The 15,712-nt window shown below is 35.9% G+C and overlaps 2 protein-coding genes and 1 long non-coding RNA gene across 9 annotated transcripts; all 3 read left to right on the forward strand.

The window, feature by feature from the left end:
* The first annotated feature begins 493 nt into the window (after positions 1 to 493).
* LOC111914063 (methyl-CpG-binding domain-containing protein 9) lies at positions 494 to 10,433 on the forward strand. 7 transcript variants are annotated; one of them, XM_023909804.3, is made up of 13 exons: positions 494 to 863; positions 2,091 to 2,244; positions 2,589 to 2,667; positions 3,489 to 3,534; positions 4,370 to 4,494; positions 4,929 to 4,973; positions 5,069 to 5,914; positions 5,987 to 6,481; positions 6,644 to 7,303; positions 7,397 to 7,474; positions 7,721 to 8,128; positions 8,471 to 9,349; positions 9,993 to 10,433. In XM_023909804.3, exons 6-13 carry the CDS (start codon positions 4,956 to 4,958, stop codon positions 10,302 to 10,304), a joined length of 3,696 nt encoding a protein of 1,231 aa, XP_023765572.2. In that variant the 5' UTR covers positions 494 to 863; positions 2,091 to 2,244; positions 2,589 to 2,667; positions 3,489 to 3,534; positions 4,370 to 4,494; positions 4,929 to 4,955; the 3' UTR covers positions 10,305 to 10,433. The 7 variants fall into 7 exon arrangements, with proteins under 7 accessions (XP_023765572.2, XP_052626677.1, XP_052626679.1 ...); XM_052770717.1 differs by having other exon boundaries at positions 2,091 to 2,667; XM_052770719.1 differs by having other exon boundaries at positions 2,091 to 2,667; positions 4,370 to 4,486.
* A 398-nt stretch (positions 10,434 to 10,831) lies between these two features.
* On the forward strand, positions 10,832 to 11,851 carry LOC111914053 (uncharacterized). The gene is made up of 2 exons (XM_023909794.1): positions 10,832 to 11,096; positions 11,208 to 11,851. The coding sequence occupies exons 1-2, from the start codon at positions 10,832 to 10,834 to the stop codon at positions 11,849 to 11,851; spliced, it is 909 nt and encodes a 302-aa protein (XP_023765562.1).
* A 1,648-nt stretch (positions 11,852 to 13,499) lies between these two features.
* Positions 13,500 to 15,419, forward strand: LOC111914064 (uncharacterized). Its single transcript, XR_002857694.3, has 3 exons — positions 13,500 to 13,801; positions 14,043 to 14,745; positions 15,025 to 15,419. It is a non-coding gene; the product is annotated as an uncharacterized LOC111914064 (long non-coding RNA).
* The last annotated feature ends 293 nt before the right edge of the window (positions 15,420 to 15,712 follow it).

The raw sequence follows: 15,712 nt of genomic DNA on the forward strand, positions 1-15,712 counted from the left end.
TCGACATGACGTTCTGTAGGTCCTAAGTTAGTAGCTCGATTTTGTTTATTTTTTGTACTCTAATTTGATGATATCACTTCTTAGTGATAAGAATCAATAAGGTTTTAATAATTTGTGTAGTTTGGATCTTCCGGTTCTGCGGTTCATTTAACGGGTTGAAGATCTTATTGAATAAATGAAGATGATGGTGAGAAAGTTACGTGCTCAAAGTGGCATTTTAGGTTTAATTTCAGATATTATTTTGGTTGTAGGTTTTGATTTTGTTTTGTCTCGATTGCCGGAGGCTACTTGAGTGGGTTGACCGTGGTTGTCGGAATGGGCTAACGGTAGTGATCAGAAACATAAAAAAAAAAACAGATCATAATACCTTCCATGTTTAAAAAAGAAGTTAAAGACAAATGACAAACTATTTCAAACTATAGGGACTATTCATATAATTTTCTCTTTAGAAAATGAATAAAAGGGAACCCAAAGCTACTATCTGAAGTGCTGAATATACCTATTGGTAAACAAAACAATGGCGGCCATGTCGCCTGGAAACCTGGTTGGATGACGGAACTATTTTCGTCACGCCTCTTTGGAACTCAATGGCATAGAAGACGCGGCTTTCTTCTTATTCAGATCATTTCATAACGATGTGTCTCCTATAGCCACCGGAGACCATACACTGGCGATTCTTCTTGGAGAATCTGACGCTTCGCCGTGCGGTTTCCCTTTTGAGTGGGCAGGAATGGAGGCGGCGCCACTGTAGATGTTCTTGGTCTGGGGATATGCGGAGAGTGGTTGATTGATAGGCTGCTTTATGATCGTTGTCCGTTAGGTTTCAAATCCAAGCCTACTTCTCTCGGAAACGAAAATTGAAGGTATCAAGTTATTACTATTAATTTCCTGGTTCTCTGTGTTTTAAAAAGAAAATCTAAATTGTGATGCCAAATGGGTTAGTCCAACTAACAAGAAAATCTTTAAGGATTGAAAATTTCTGATTTGTTAAATTAGATCAAGTAGTGCATAATTTCTTTTATGAAAGAATAAATTAGTCACCTTGCAGTTGATAAAACATTCATCTTTAACATGATTCTTGTCGTAGTGATTATTACGCAATAATGTCCATTGCTATATGAAACCCAGCTGTGATAGTATTGAGTAATAATAGTAACTGATAATGTAAGTCTCATGTCCTGTAGATGTATGGCTTCATAATTGCTTTTGGTTTTCTTAATAGGATTGATATGAAAATAAGCTACCGAAATAAATATATTGAATTGATATAATTTGGCGCGAAATACTTATATAAAATAAATATTAGGAAACATAAGCTCCCAGACTAATTAAACTTTGTTACCGGTTATGCTCGATCTATTTATTTTGCGCAACATTTGACCATCTAAAATCTAAATATATTTCTGGTTTTGTATTTAATATTCTTAGTACTTATTTCTTCTAATTTTATTTGAATTTTATCTTTTTGTTCATCCTTATTATTAACCTCACATCCCTTTTCGCGCAGACAAAAATGTCATTTCAGTATCTTGGTTGCTTTTCTGTTTTTCTTACTGCTTTAATAATTGAAGTTGTGTTTTTCTTTCATAAAGTTTATTTTTTATTGTTCTTGATTGTTATGCTTTTTTAAAAAAAATAACATACTCTGCATATTTTGTTTTCACTGATAAGTGGAATGTAAAAGAGAAAGTAAGTTATTTTTATTTGAAGTTAATAAATATGAATCAAGTAAATGATCTTTGCATAATATACATCCCTCTCAACCAAATTTTTAACAACTCTAAAAACTCACTAGTCTCTTTGTCACCTTTAACGACAAATTGCACATTGACACTCAAAAAGTTCTCCAGGTCTATGCTGACGTGGTGCATAGAATAAACAGATGATAAGAAGTTCAAATCTTCCGCATGCCTACAGTAGCACACTCATGTACATTGCCGTTCCGGTTGATAAAGTTCTTCGTGAACATCAACAATCATTTTCAATAATAACTCCCATGTTGAAGATAGTGATGACCTTTCAAAATATTGGTCACCAATTACATCTTCATACACTATCTCATCACCAATGTCCTGATCTATCTCGGTCAGCTCGGTCACAACATTGTCATGCTCCTCAAGGTCTGCTCGACATAGAATAGTTTGACCATATTGAAGAGGTAATTCTGAGCAACTGGACCTCGTGATTTTGAAAAGGGGTCCACCTTGACCGTTATTCGACACCTCACATGTAAAAAGTGAGCCGGTAAGCTTTTCATGCCAACAAGACTTATATTTTTCCATGCCAACAAGACTTATAATTGATGGTAAACAAACATCTTCCAAAATGAACATAATTGACAAAAACCTAATGTGACAGCAGAAAAATGAACATACCTCAATCTTATGTGTAATCAATCTGATATCTAAATGAATCTGGCCCTAAAACGATTGTAACAAAACCATTCATTTGAAGTGCAATCAAAATTATAATTGGGGAATTGGTTTATTTCTTTAAATATGCAACTACTAATTCAAATTTTCAATCTAACAAAAGAAGATTATTTGGGATTTCACATTACTAATGAAGCAATTTTGAGATCATAACAGTTAGATGTTTTTGGTAAATGGATATGCATAGAAGGCACAATCATATCAAAGATTTGGCTACTTGCAATGGCAATTGAAGGTATCAAGTTATTCTTATCAATATTATTAATATTTCTCTGGTTCTCTTTGTTTTGGTAAGAAAATCTAAATTGTAGAATAATTTTGTATCGAAGTTGAAATCTAAATTCTGTTTTTCAATTAGTTAGCAAAAGTTTGTGGTGAGAAGTGCACAAATTTCTTTTTTTGAAGATGAAATTAATCACCTTGAAGTTGATAAACATTGATCATCTTGTGCAGTAATTTCCATTGCAAGTATCTATAGTTGTAGTTTATTTATTTCATTGTTATATGAAACTTAGCTGTGTTATTAGTGAGTATTACACGAATATTAAATAATAATAAAGTCTCATGATGTACTATATATAAGGCCTCTTATTTGCATTTAGTTTTTTTAATAGTATTGATATGCCAAGTATTGAATATGGGTCAATATTACTATGCATCCCTTGGCCCCTCAATTTACTATATAAGAATATATGATAGAAGAAAGATCTTAAAAGGCAAGTTTTTTCTCAAAAGAAATAAAAAAGGAAAGAATTCGTTATCTAATTTGGAATCTCAAGCTTATATATATTATCTCGTTTAAGAAAAATATTGTTGCCATGTTTGTTCTTTGTAGTTTTATTTTCTTATAACTTATTTCTTGTCATGTTTGTTTGATTATCCTTTTGGTCATTTCAATATATTGGTTGCATTTTTTTTTTCTATCTTATTGCTTTAATAATTAAAGTTGTGTTTTTTTTTTCTTGTTCTTGGTTTTATGTTTTTTTTTCTATAACATTGTTTTGCATAATGAGGTGGAATATAATGAAGAAAATTACATATTTTTTATTGCTATAGGCTTCTCTTGACAGGAATGGGGAAAAATGTAATGAAGAAATTAACGGTATGGTCCATTACCATTCCATTCGTGGGTTTGCTTTATTTATCCAATTTTGAATGAAATATTCTAAATCTTTTAAATAATTATTTTACCATTTAAGTTCATCTTCTCCATCATATATTTGGTGTTATTTTTCTTAAAAAGTCAGCATTATATTCTTTGGTTGGTGCGTTTTATCATGAAGGGATGAAATGTTGGAATGATTCCCATTTTTTCATGTCTATATCCATTTCCTTTATAATTATTAACAATATTTTTGTTTGTAGCACTAAAATAATATGTGACCAAACAACGTCTTTCTCATGCCGTGAGATTGATTCCAACACACAAAACAAGATTTCATAGTTCAAATCCTTCAAAAAGGAATAAACAAACATATATTCGGGCTTCTCCATCAAGATCAATAGACACACAATGAGAGAAATCAGGGTTAGATTACAATGATCATTCTAAGGCCATGTTTGACAAAAATAATCTAGCTTATAGTAATTTAGCATTTGGTAAAACCATAAAATTAGGTATCATAGTTTATAAAGTAGCTTATAAGCTAGCTTATTGATAAACTAGTTTTAGATAGCTTATTGATAAAACATTGTTTTTTAAGCTAGTTTGCCAAACAACGCCTAAGTGTTACTAAGTCGAATATCTATATAGCATTCCAAGTTAAGGGTACTTTGGTAATTGTTACTAAGTAGAAAATCTATATAGCAAATACCGGAATAGATTATGTCTTCCGCCGCTTGCCATATCAATTAAATTGGTAAATAACACCGAGTATTGTGAATTTACTATATTGCCCTCTTTGTAAGATTTCATTGATTCAACCTGATCTGTGTAGGTCTATAAAATGCATCTATTTAATAGGAGGATTTCAAGTCAAAGTCTGAAACCCTAAGAGCCCTAAAAGCCCTAAATCTGAGAGATAGGCAGCAAATCCTAATAGAGGAGATCGAAGGTTAGAAGGTGAATGTCCTCATTTTATATCTATTCTGTTGATTTATCTATCGATCGCTTATTTTCTACTTATTGATGAATGTTTTTCTTATGAAGCCTTAAAAACTAGGTATTCTAGTTGTAAATCATTTGCATTCCTTTACAAACATAAATCTAGTTAATTCAAGATACTTTCTACTCACAAAATTTTGAATTGATGGCGAAATCAAGAAGCGATTCACCTTTATTAAATCTAGGGTTTAATTGGGTTTGTTCGCATGAAATTTTCTACTTCAAGTTGTTACAATTTCCAAATGATTTAATTAGTCATGTGAGATCCCAAATAATCTTCTCTTTTAGATCGAAAAATCGAATCAATAGTTGCAAATTTGGAGAAATAGATCATTTCCCTAAATTTGAATTTGACTGTAGTTCAATTGATTGACTTGTTTCACTTGTCGTAGGTTCCGCTTCATTCGCATATCAGATTGATGGAACACGAGATCAATGTAAGTCAGATTGTTTACTATTGACCATCGTTTTTAGTTCATCTCTTTTTTGTCAATTGTTTACATTTTGGATAATGTTTATGGTTTACATTTAGGTTCAACTTCCGGTACAATTTGAAGACTTTTATATACTCTCATTTGGGAAAATCATTGCAAGCCCATTATACTACGGTGCCAATTATATTTGGCCAATCGGGTATAAATCCTGTTGGCATGAAAAGCTTACCGGCTCACTTTTTACATGTGAGGTGTCGAATAACGGTCAAGGTGGACCCCTTTTCAAAATCACAAGGTCGAGTTGTTCAGAATTACCTCTTCAATATGGTCAAACTATCCTATGTCGAGCAGACCTTGAGGAGCATGACAATGTTGTGACCGAGCTGACCGAGATAGATCAGGACATTGGTGATGAGATAATGTATGAAGATGTAATCGGTGACCAATATTTTGAAGGGTCGTCACTATCTTCAACATGGGAGTTATTACTGAAAATGATTGTTGATGTTCACGAAGAAATTATCAACCGGAACGGTGGCCTACAGTGTTACTGTAGGCATGCGGAAGATTTAAGCTTCTTGTCATCTGTTCATTTTACACAGGAGGTTAGCATAGATCTGGAGAACTTTTTACATTCGCAACAATGTGTCAGTGTGCCGACTGTCGTTCATGGTGACAAGGAGACTCGTGAGTTTTCAAAATCATTGATAAATTGGCTGAGAGGGTATCGATTCGGATTAGACATTGAGTTTGTTCAAGAATTTATAGAACAACTTCCAGGAGTAGAAGCCTGTTCAGGATATATAATATGCAAAGATCGTTTACGTGATTCATCTTCAACAATTTCAAATAAAAAAATTAAAATAAAGGACGTGGAGCCTTTTCCTGTTGGGAGTCTCATTTCCTCAAGGCTGTCTTCTAATGCAACAGGCGACCTTCTTCAGGTATGCATTATTCGTATAAGGGTATTCTTGTCTTTTCATAACATGCTCTGATCTTTCTTCTTTTCTACACAGGTATATGAGTTCTTATGCCGTTTTAAAGAAGTTCTCGAAGTGGAAGAAGATTGTTTATCATATGAAGATCTTGAAAACGAGCTTCATCTTACCCCATGGCCAGTTACATATGGATACGGGGCAGGGGCATTTCTGGAAACAGTAGAAATGAATTGTGTTAAAAATAAGGTTGACAAGTTGACTACTGTCCACATGGCACTGCTACCTTGGCTAGTGAGCAAGCTCCTGCGAAAAATAACTAAGGCCTTTAAAGTAACCGGTGATGCTAAAGATACAGAGAAGGACAAGGATAAAAAAGTAAATTTAGAAATGTTTCCGATTAATCCGCTGACGTGGCCAGAAGTGGCTAGAAGATATATCTTGGCTTGCTTGTTAATGGGATCTAAGAACACTGCTGTTGGTAATAAGACGAAGCTCATTCGCTGTCTGCAAGGTGATGATGCTATTTTCTCTGGATCGCCAGCTGGCGTTGCTGGCTCTGATGTGGACGCACAGGTGAATTTATTATTTATATATAATTCACATCGTGCAATAAATCTTATAGTAAATTACATTTTGGTCCCTGAGTCTGCAGTTTTGGTTCCAATTATTATTATTTTTTTTGGCAATATCGGTTCTCATTTGAGGTTTTTGTAACATTTTTGCCTTTTTTTGCAGTTGCTTGGAAGAGCTGTAGAGAAAGTGTTTGGCAAACGGAAAAGAGAAAGGAGTATTTTACCTTCAGGGACTAAAGTCGACAATTTGGAAAACTACAGGTTTGAAACAGATTTTAGTATTCCAGAGTGGGCGAAAGTGCTTGATCCAGTAAGAAAGCTGCCTACAAATGTGGGGTCCCGAATTCGGAATTGTGTGCGTGAGTCTTTAAAGAAAAACCCACCTGAATGGGCAAAGAAGCTTCTAGAAGCTTCCATTTCAAAAGACGTGTACAAGGGCAATGCATCTGGGCCCACTAAGAAAGCCGTAATCGATGTTTTAAAAAGAGTATCGGATGGCCTGCAAACAGCATCGCCACCTGGCATGGGAATTGAAGACATCAAAACCTCCAAGATGTTGTCAAATACAGTGATGAAAAAGTGTCATGTGGTATTACGCCAGGTGGCAGAAGCTTATGATAAGAAGGAAAAGGTTCTTGTTGATAAAAAGAAAAAGGGTCTTTTTAATCTTGTTGGAAGAGACTTAAATTGTAATGATAATTATTTAAAAATTGTTTTTGGATCTGTGTCGATGCGTCCTATTGATTTAAGAACCATTGATTTGAGATTGTTTCATGGGGCATATGGTGCTTCACATGAAGCATTTCTTGAGGATGTTAAGGAGGTTAGATATTTTCTTTAACCTTTTTTTTTTTGTTTCGTTTTTAAGGTTTTATTGTTTTGTGGATTCATTTTTTTAATGTTTTTTGATTTGCAGGTGTGGATTAACTTACGCCGGAAATTTAAATTGGTGGATAAAATGTCACGTGATTTTAAATTGCGATATGAAAAGGAGGTTTGTTTCTTATTATCGCAATGTACTTTTCATATATCTGTTATTGTTATTATTATTATAGTACAATGTTATACTTTCAGATTATTCCTCACAGTCCACATGATATCACCAAACTTTTTTTTGCCATGTCAGCACTATATTACACATTTATGGACGAGGGCATGGCATAAAAACCTGTTAACTAACGTTGTAATAAGGCTAAAGAAACATAAAGTAAGATTTATTAAGGTGATTTTATTAATGCAGGTAGGGACTCTGTTTAGGAGATTTTATGAAGATAACATGAACAGAAAACCTGTTGAGGAAATAGAGAAGGAGCTTGAAGAGATTCTAACTTCAACTGAAATACCCGAAGCACCCTGGGAAACAAGAATCTGCAATGTATGTGGGATTAATAAAGATGATGGAAAAGTACTTATTTGTGATAGGTGTGAAGCATACTATCACACATACTGTTTGACTCCCCCTCTTTCTCAAATCCCAAAAGGCAACTGGTTTTGTCCCATTTGTGTGCCACCTCAGCAGGACAACGAAGCAGAAGGTCTTGAAAATATTTTACAATTTGTTGATAAAAATTGTGAAGAAAATATTAAGCTTTTGGATATAGCCACTGCCTTGAAGGAAAAAGAGTATTGGGAATTAGATGCAGATAAGGTGAGTTTTCTTTCTCTTTCTTTAGATTAATCCTGTGTGGATAACTGATTTATAAAAAAGATTGTAGGTGTGTTTTTTTTTGACTTAATACAGATAGAAATTCTTAATATGTTAAAGTGCAAGAAGGGTTGTTTTTTCCATTCATTTAGACCTTTCTGCTTACCTTATTACCCTTTACCTAAATCCTACCAATCTGTAATTTCTTGCCAGCCATATTACTTTTAAAGTTTTGTCATTTACAAGTTTGTGCAGTTTTCAGATAAACAATAATTTGTTACTCATCATCACTTTTTTGACAAATGGGTAAGATGGTCATTCACTCGTATGTTTTTCTTAATGCAGAAAACCTTCTTGCTCAAGTTTCTATGCGATGAGTTATTGAAAACCAGTCTTATCCGTACGAATGTGAAAGAGCCAGTTGTGAATGTGATGCAACAAAAAAATTCCCTAAACGAAACGTCAACGAATTTGAAAGAGCCAGATGTTAATCATGAAGAGCTCTCTTTACGAAAGGAATTTTTAGGCATTGATTCTGAGAACAGATTCTATTGGGGATTCCAAAACACAAACACAAGCACACATCACGGAATTGTCGTCAACGATACCGGAATGTGTGATTCCGATTCCCGTGCATGGTGTTTATTCCAATCCGACGAACAAATCAAGAGTCTCATCAACTACCTTAAACGAAACGATCCGAATAGAAGAGAATTGAGAAATTCGATCTCAAAGTGGCAAAAGTCAATCACAAAACATGGTCAACAAACGGGAGCAAATTCTGTCAAGGACGAAACGGTCTTTTCGTATAACTACGGACTTGCTACAAAGGCAAGTGAGTTGCTGGAGGCGAAATACAATACAGATCCAGATTCAGTGAAGAAACCAAGAAGAAAGAACATGGCAAAATGGCATAGGTGTGAATGTTTGGAACCCGTTTTGCCATGTAGATACCACTGTGTTAAATGCCATGAAACCTTTTTCACAAATGTTGAATTTGAACAACATAAGAACAAGTGTGATTGTGGTGTGGAATTGGATTTGTTGAATCGACCGGGACCCGGTCGACTCAGCCTTGGTTGTGATTCATTAAGATGGTTGAAGATGAATCTGTTGGACATGGAAGCTGCACTTCCCGATGAAGCAAAAAGAGGGTCTAGGGCAAGTTCTGAATTGAGGTCTGAATGGTGTGCATTTGTTAAATCAGCTAATACCGTATATGAGGTAAAATGACTATATTGCCCTTTATCTGATTTCACACATCCATGTTCATATACATATACATATACACATACACAACACATGTATTATGTGTGAAGTTGTGTGGTTATAAAAAGCTTAATTGCTATATAGCTTCAACATCCACTAGATGTTTCTTTTAAAATCCTATCTTGTGATGTTTTTCATATTTTTCATTTTATCCAGATGTTCACTTCATTTACTTTCTAATTTTTTATAATCCTCATATACACTAGTTAGTTTTAGTTCTCTTTGAATAAAGTAAAAGTGAGAATTTTCATCATTTTTGTGAAAATAAGTTACACATGAGTTGTATTTTGGGCGTGTTCGGCAAAATTAGCTGGTAGTGGGGGGCTTGTAGCGTTTTGTTAAACGCTAAATGAAGTAGCATTTGGAATTGGAGCGTTTTGTTTAAACTAAACGCTAGAAGCTTGCAGTGCCGAACGAGACTTTCTGTTCAAAACGGAGCGTTTTGTCAAACGCTAGAAGCTAGAAGCTCTCAAACGTTGCAAACACTCCGTACCGAACACACACTTTATTGAATGAATTCCAAACTAAAAATACTAGTTATTTATTATTATTATTATTATTTTCTTAATTTTTTAATTTTTATGTTTTTGGATTGCAGATGGTTGAAGCAACTATGATATTGGAAACCATGATCAAGACAGATTATATCAACAACACATGGTGGTGGTACTGGTCATCAATGGCCGCTGCTGCCAAGACATCCACCATCTCTGCCCTTGCTCTTCGTATCTACACACTCGATGCCGTCATCGGCTACCAGAAAACCACCATCACTGCCACCTCTTCCAGCCTAAAACTATCAAAGAAACGGAAACACCCCTGTGACAAACCCATGGAACAAAGAAAGAAACCAAAGAAGCTACAAGATAAACAAGAAAGCAAGGAGCAAATCCAAAACATCATTTCATAATCTGAATGTTTAGCCTGTGTTTTAGTTGTTAGTTGGAGTTTGTTGATTAATGTTGATTTTAATGATGATTAATGTTGACCGAGTTATTAGCTTGACTATGAATGGGTAACAGTCGACAGTTTTCCATGATACTAAGGTGGTGGACCAATTTTTCAGCATTTTATTTAATTTTATTGTAAGAATAAATAGGTTTGTTACAGCAACCTTTCATGTAGCTCCATTTTAGTTTCTGTTCTGTTTTTTTTTCAAGTGTTTTCTCCCTGTCAAGAAGTATTCAATAAAGCTTTGGTTGCGAAGCATTACAATAGTGACTCATCCTCTTTGTTATCACCATTTCAGTTTTAAGGCTTTGAATTCATCACTTGGTATCAGAGCACAAGCCTGGTGTTTAATTCTACATGCCAAAAATCATTCGATCCTCAAAAATGTCTCTCGTAACAAACACCTCAAACCCTCCCAGAGAAAACCAAGTTACCTTTCAGTGCCCGGTTCTCACTTCTACGAATTATACGACATGGGCCATTAAGATGGAAGCCATAATGGATGCCCAAGGGTTATGGGAATCCATCACGACGGCAACAGATGTGGTTGTAGGCGAGAAGAAAAGCAAATTGGCTTGTGCGTTCATCTTCCAAGCAATACCAGAAGATATTCCGATGCAGGTGGCTAAAAAGAAAACAGCTCGTGAAGTGTGGGAGTCACTTAAAACTCGGTTCGTTGGAGCAGAACGGGTTCAGAAGGCCAGGTTACACACGTTAAAGAGTGAGTTTGAGGCGCTCCGGATGAAGGACAGTGAGTCTATTGACGAGTATGTGGGGAAGTTATCTGGGATGATCTCAAAGTATAATAGTGTCGGTTCAGCATTGGATAATGAAGAATTGGTTTGAAAACTCTTTGATACAGTAATAGAGAAATACATTCATCTTATTGCTTCCATGGAGAAATATTCAGATGTAGAAGAAATGCCTTTTGAGGAAGAAATATGTCAATTGAAAGCCTACGAAGACAGGGTGAAGCTTCGACAAGGAGGATCGACGGGCGAAAATTCATTGTTGCCCACAAAGACGGAGGGTCAAACAATGAGTAAACAGAAGAACAAGGCACCTAGTGGTCGGGGTAGAGGCTGGAACGGTGATGGAGGCAGTAAAGGGAACACGCGAGGGGGTCGTGGGGTAGGTCGAGGTCTGGGTGATCAACATGATAGGAAATCGTCTCAAGAAGGCGGAAGATCTAATCGAAATCCACGTGACAAAATTCACATAAGGTGCTTTGAGTGTCAACAATACGGGTACTATGCATCGGAATGCCTGAAGAGGGAGAAACAAGAACAAGAACTGAATTTGACGAAGGGAATGGAGGATGAACCAACTCTCATGTTGTGTGTTGAAGGGGAGGACATACCATCAATGGTAATGTTGAATGACGAAAAAGTGTTCCCTAAACTACATGAAAGTCAAAACAATAGCAATCGTGACGTGTGGTACTTCGACAACAGGGCAAGTAATCACATGACCGGGGAAAGAAATTTCTTTGCAGAATTAAACTAAAGCGTCACGGTTCGGGTTCGGTTCGGTGATGGTTCTACAGTTTGAAATTAAAGGAAAAGGTACACTATTGTTCCAATGTAAAAATTGCGACCAGATAGTGATCTTGGATATGTATTTTATCTCGGGTTTTAACTAGCAACATCCTTATCCTGGGTCAGTTAGTTAACTGAAGTGGACTATGATGCCTGGTTACATAATGCACACCTATGGGTCTATAATGAGCATGGGAAGCTTGTGTTGAAGGTCCAAAGGTCGGCGATAGGTTGTATAAAATTGCACTAAAGGTTGTAAAACCAACATGCTTGGTAGCTTCTTTGGTTGATGGCACATGGATTTGGCATGCCCGCTTGGGACATGCTAACTTCCACACTTTAGAAATAATGGGAAAGAACGGGATGCTGATCGGAATGCCTTGTCTAGTGGGTGTGTTGTGGCAAAACAAACAAGGAAAAGCTTCCTTAATGAAGCTCAGTGGAGAGCCTCCAAACCGTTGGAACTCTTGCACGCTGATTTTTGTGGGCCAATAACGCCACAATCAATGGGAGGTAACAAATATTTTTTATTGATTGTTGATGATTGGTGTATATATATATGTGGGTTTATCTACTCAAATCAAAAGATGAAGCGTTAGCAAAGTTCAAGATCTTCAAAGCTCAAGTTGTGACACCGTAAATTTCCAAACAAAATTTTCATTTTAGAATCACATAATTCTCATAACCTATTTCACAAAAATCTTATTTATTTAATTTATAACGCAACTCCGTAATTGTTTAATTAATAATCTAGGATCCTCAAAATATAACTCTCTCTCTGGTGTGTACAATCAAGTCGGCACCTTCTTGTAATCCTGAGAAAAACCTGAAACACATATCACACAACACGGTAAGCACGAAGCTTAGTGAGTTCCCCAAAATACCACATACACAAATAATAAGCCCCTCATTGTTATAACTCGACATGGACCCTCTGTTCGTGTGTCTCAGTGAGGACCGTCCGGTCTCACAGCTCGGTTTGGACCCTCTGGTCCTGTCTCAATGGAACCCTCCAGTCCTACAACTCGGTTTGGACCCTCCAGTCCTATCTCAGTAAAACACATAATATAACATATATATCACACAGACAAAACGCATAATATGATGTAACTCAAATAAGCACTAAAGACCCTCCGGTCACTCATAGATACCACTCATGGTAAGTATAGCGAGAAGACTCACCTCGGATGACGAACAACCCCTAGAAACGTTGTTGCTGCGCACCGGCCTCTATCTTTGAGCCAAACCTATAATTAACTCAATTAGGAACTAAGTCCAAACTCTCACTCATTAGATCTAAAGGTAGACCACTAACCAACCCATCTATAACCAAAAATCCATTGGGCCCACCAAGGCCCAATAACAAATGGGCTCTCCCGAGGCCCAATTCTCAAGTCCAAGTGGCAAGCCCAACTCAAGGGCCCAAGGCATATATATATATATATATATATATATATATATATATATATATATATATATATAAAGACTATTTTTTATTCATTTCTTTTTCTAATTTTATCTATATTTTATGTTATTAATAAATAGATAAATATATTAATATGATATTTAACTCCCACACCTACTAACATTACTCTCTCTCTCTCTCTCTCTCTCTCTCTCTCTCTCTCTCTCTCTCTCTCTCTCTCTCTCTCTCTTCTTTGTAGTAACACAACCGCTGCCCTACCGAAAGCCTTCTTCAAAAAAACCATAAACCACCTCAATCCAATGGGTTAGGCTATAAAGCATCTCAAATGGAGAGATAATGAGGGCTACAGATCCGGCCCACGATCCCTAGCCGTCTTTGCTTGCAGAGGTGTAGTTAAAAAGTTCCGTTATCTATTCTTCGACTTCATATTCTTTGTAGCAATTAACTTCTTACCAATTGCCTCATCTCCTTTTCCCAGCAAGAATCTATAAGGTATTTAATGTCTTATCCACATGTAATTTACAAAATTTTGGTGTCGATTGACATGATGGTTTGTTAGTCTTAAGTTAGTAGCTCGATTCGGTTTGTTTTTTTATACTCCAATTTGATAATAACATTTGTTAGTGATAAGTATCAATATGGTTTTTATAATTCGTGTCATTTGGATCTCTCGGTTCATTTAACAGGTTGAAGATCAAATTGAAAAACATAATGGTAATTATTTTGGTTGTAGGTTTTGATTTGGTTTTGGCTAGACTGCTGGAGTGGTTGATGGTGGTTGCCAAAGTGGGCTAACAGTAGTAGTAGTAGTTGGAGGTAAAGGGGTCCGACATTGACATTGGTCATCAATAGTCACGGAGGCTTTCAACACTTGGGGCATTTAATTTAACAAATATATAGGAAATAAATTAATTAAAAATACATTAGTAATTAAGAAAAAAATAATATTTTTAGGTATGTCAGGATAAAAACAAAACTGAAAAAAAATAAAAAAAAAAATAATAATAATTATAAGGACCTTCCTTGTTAAAAAGATAGATAATAACAAAACAGACAAACTTATACAACTATAGGGACTATTCGGATAATTTCTCTTAAAACAATAGAATAAAAGGCAACCCAAAGTTGGCAGGTGAAGCGCCGAATATACTATTGTCAAACAAAACAATGGCGGCCATGTCACCCGGGGCAAACCAGGGTTGGACAACGGCGAAGAAGACGCCGCCCCTCTATAGCCACCGGAGACCGGCGATTGTTCTTGGATAATCCGATTCTTCGACATGGCGGAAAATGGAGGCGGATGTTCTTGGTTTGTTGATATGCAGAGGGTGACAGGTTGTCGGTGGACGGTTGGTTTCAAATCCAACCTCCTTTTGGTATAAGCCAATAAGGCGCCATCCCATCAGGAATTTGGCTCTCTGGAACTGCAATCGAAGGTATAAAGTTATTTGCAATCGATTTCCTGGTTTATTTCTGTTTTGAAAAGAAAAAAAAAAAAATCTACATGGCGATGCCAAACCGATTGGTCGAACTAACAAAAAGATCGAGAAGGATTTTGTTCAATTTTGAAAGCCTACCTTGTTCCAGTCATTCTTACTAGTTAGGGACGGAAGAAGGCAGTTAGCAAAAGTTTGTGAGACAAAAATATCATTCTAGTATCTTGCTTTTAATTAGCTCTGAAAACTGACGAGTCTCTTTGTCACTTTTAACGACAGATGCCACATTGACACACTCAAAAAGTTCTCCAGATCTATGCTGACGTGGTTCATGGAATGAACAGATGATAAGAAATTCAAATCTTTCGCATGCCTACAATAACTGTATAAGGCCTAGGGGTGTCAATTTATGACACGACACGACAAAAATACACGACACGAAACGAAATCGGGACGAAATCAAAATTCGAATTCGTTTTCGTGTCGTGTTCGTGTCAAGTTTATAAAACACGATGTCGTGTCGTGTCGTGTTCGTGTTTACAAATCCACACGAAATTGACACGATTGAGCATGTATTTGTCGTATTTTCGTGTTTGTCGTTTTTATCGTGTTATATATGATTAAATATGAATTAAAAAAAATAATAGTTATGTAATATTATCTTTGTTGTGTCGTGTCGTGTTGTCGTTTTTTAATTGGTTCGTTTTCGTGTTAGTGAAAAAAAACACGACATCGTGTCGTGTTCGTGTTACAAAAAACCTTATCGTGTCGTGTCGTGTCAGACAAAAACACGACACGACGACCCGATTTGACAGGCCTAATAAGGCCACCACCGTTCCAATTGATAATTTTTTCGTAAACATCAACAATCTTTTTTAATAATAGCTTCCATGTTGAAGATGGTGAAGATTCTTCAAAACAAAGGTCACCAATTACATCTTCATACACTACTTCATCACTGTTGCCT

Source organism: Lactuca sativa, chromosome 4, assembly GCF_002870075.4.
Source record: "Lactuca sativa cultivar Salinas chromosome 4, Lsat_Salinas_v11, whole genome shotgun sequence".
Classification (NCBI taxonomy): domain Eukaryota; kingdom Viridiplantae; phylum Streptophyta; class Magnoliopsida; order Asterales; family Asteraceae; genus Lactuca; species Lactuca sativa.

Coding starts and splice junctions, on each gene's coding strand:
- LOC111914063 (XM_052770716.1), top strand. CDS start 3,505: ATGGGGAAAAATGTAATGAAGAAATTAACG. Junction 3,535..4,928: donor ATGTAATGAAGAAATTAACG/GTATGGTCCATT, acceptor CACTTGTCGTAG/GTTCCGCTTCATTCGCATAT. Junction 9,350..9,992: donor CAGCTAATACCGTATATGAG/GTAAAATGACTA, acceptor TTTGGATTGCAG/ATGGTTGAAGCAACTATGAT.
- LOC111914053 (XM_023909794.1), top strand. CDS start 10,832: ATGGAAGCCATAATGGATGCCCAAGGGTTATGGGAATCCATCACGACG. Junction 11,097..11,207: donor GGCGCTCCGGATGAAGGACA/GTGAGTCTATTG, acceptor TCTTTGATACAG/TAATAGAGAAATACATTCAT.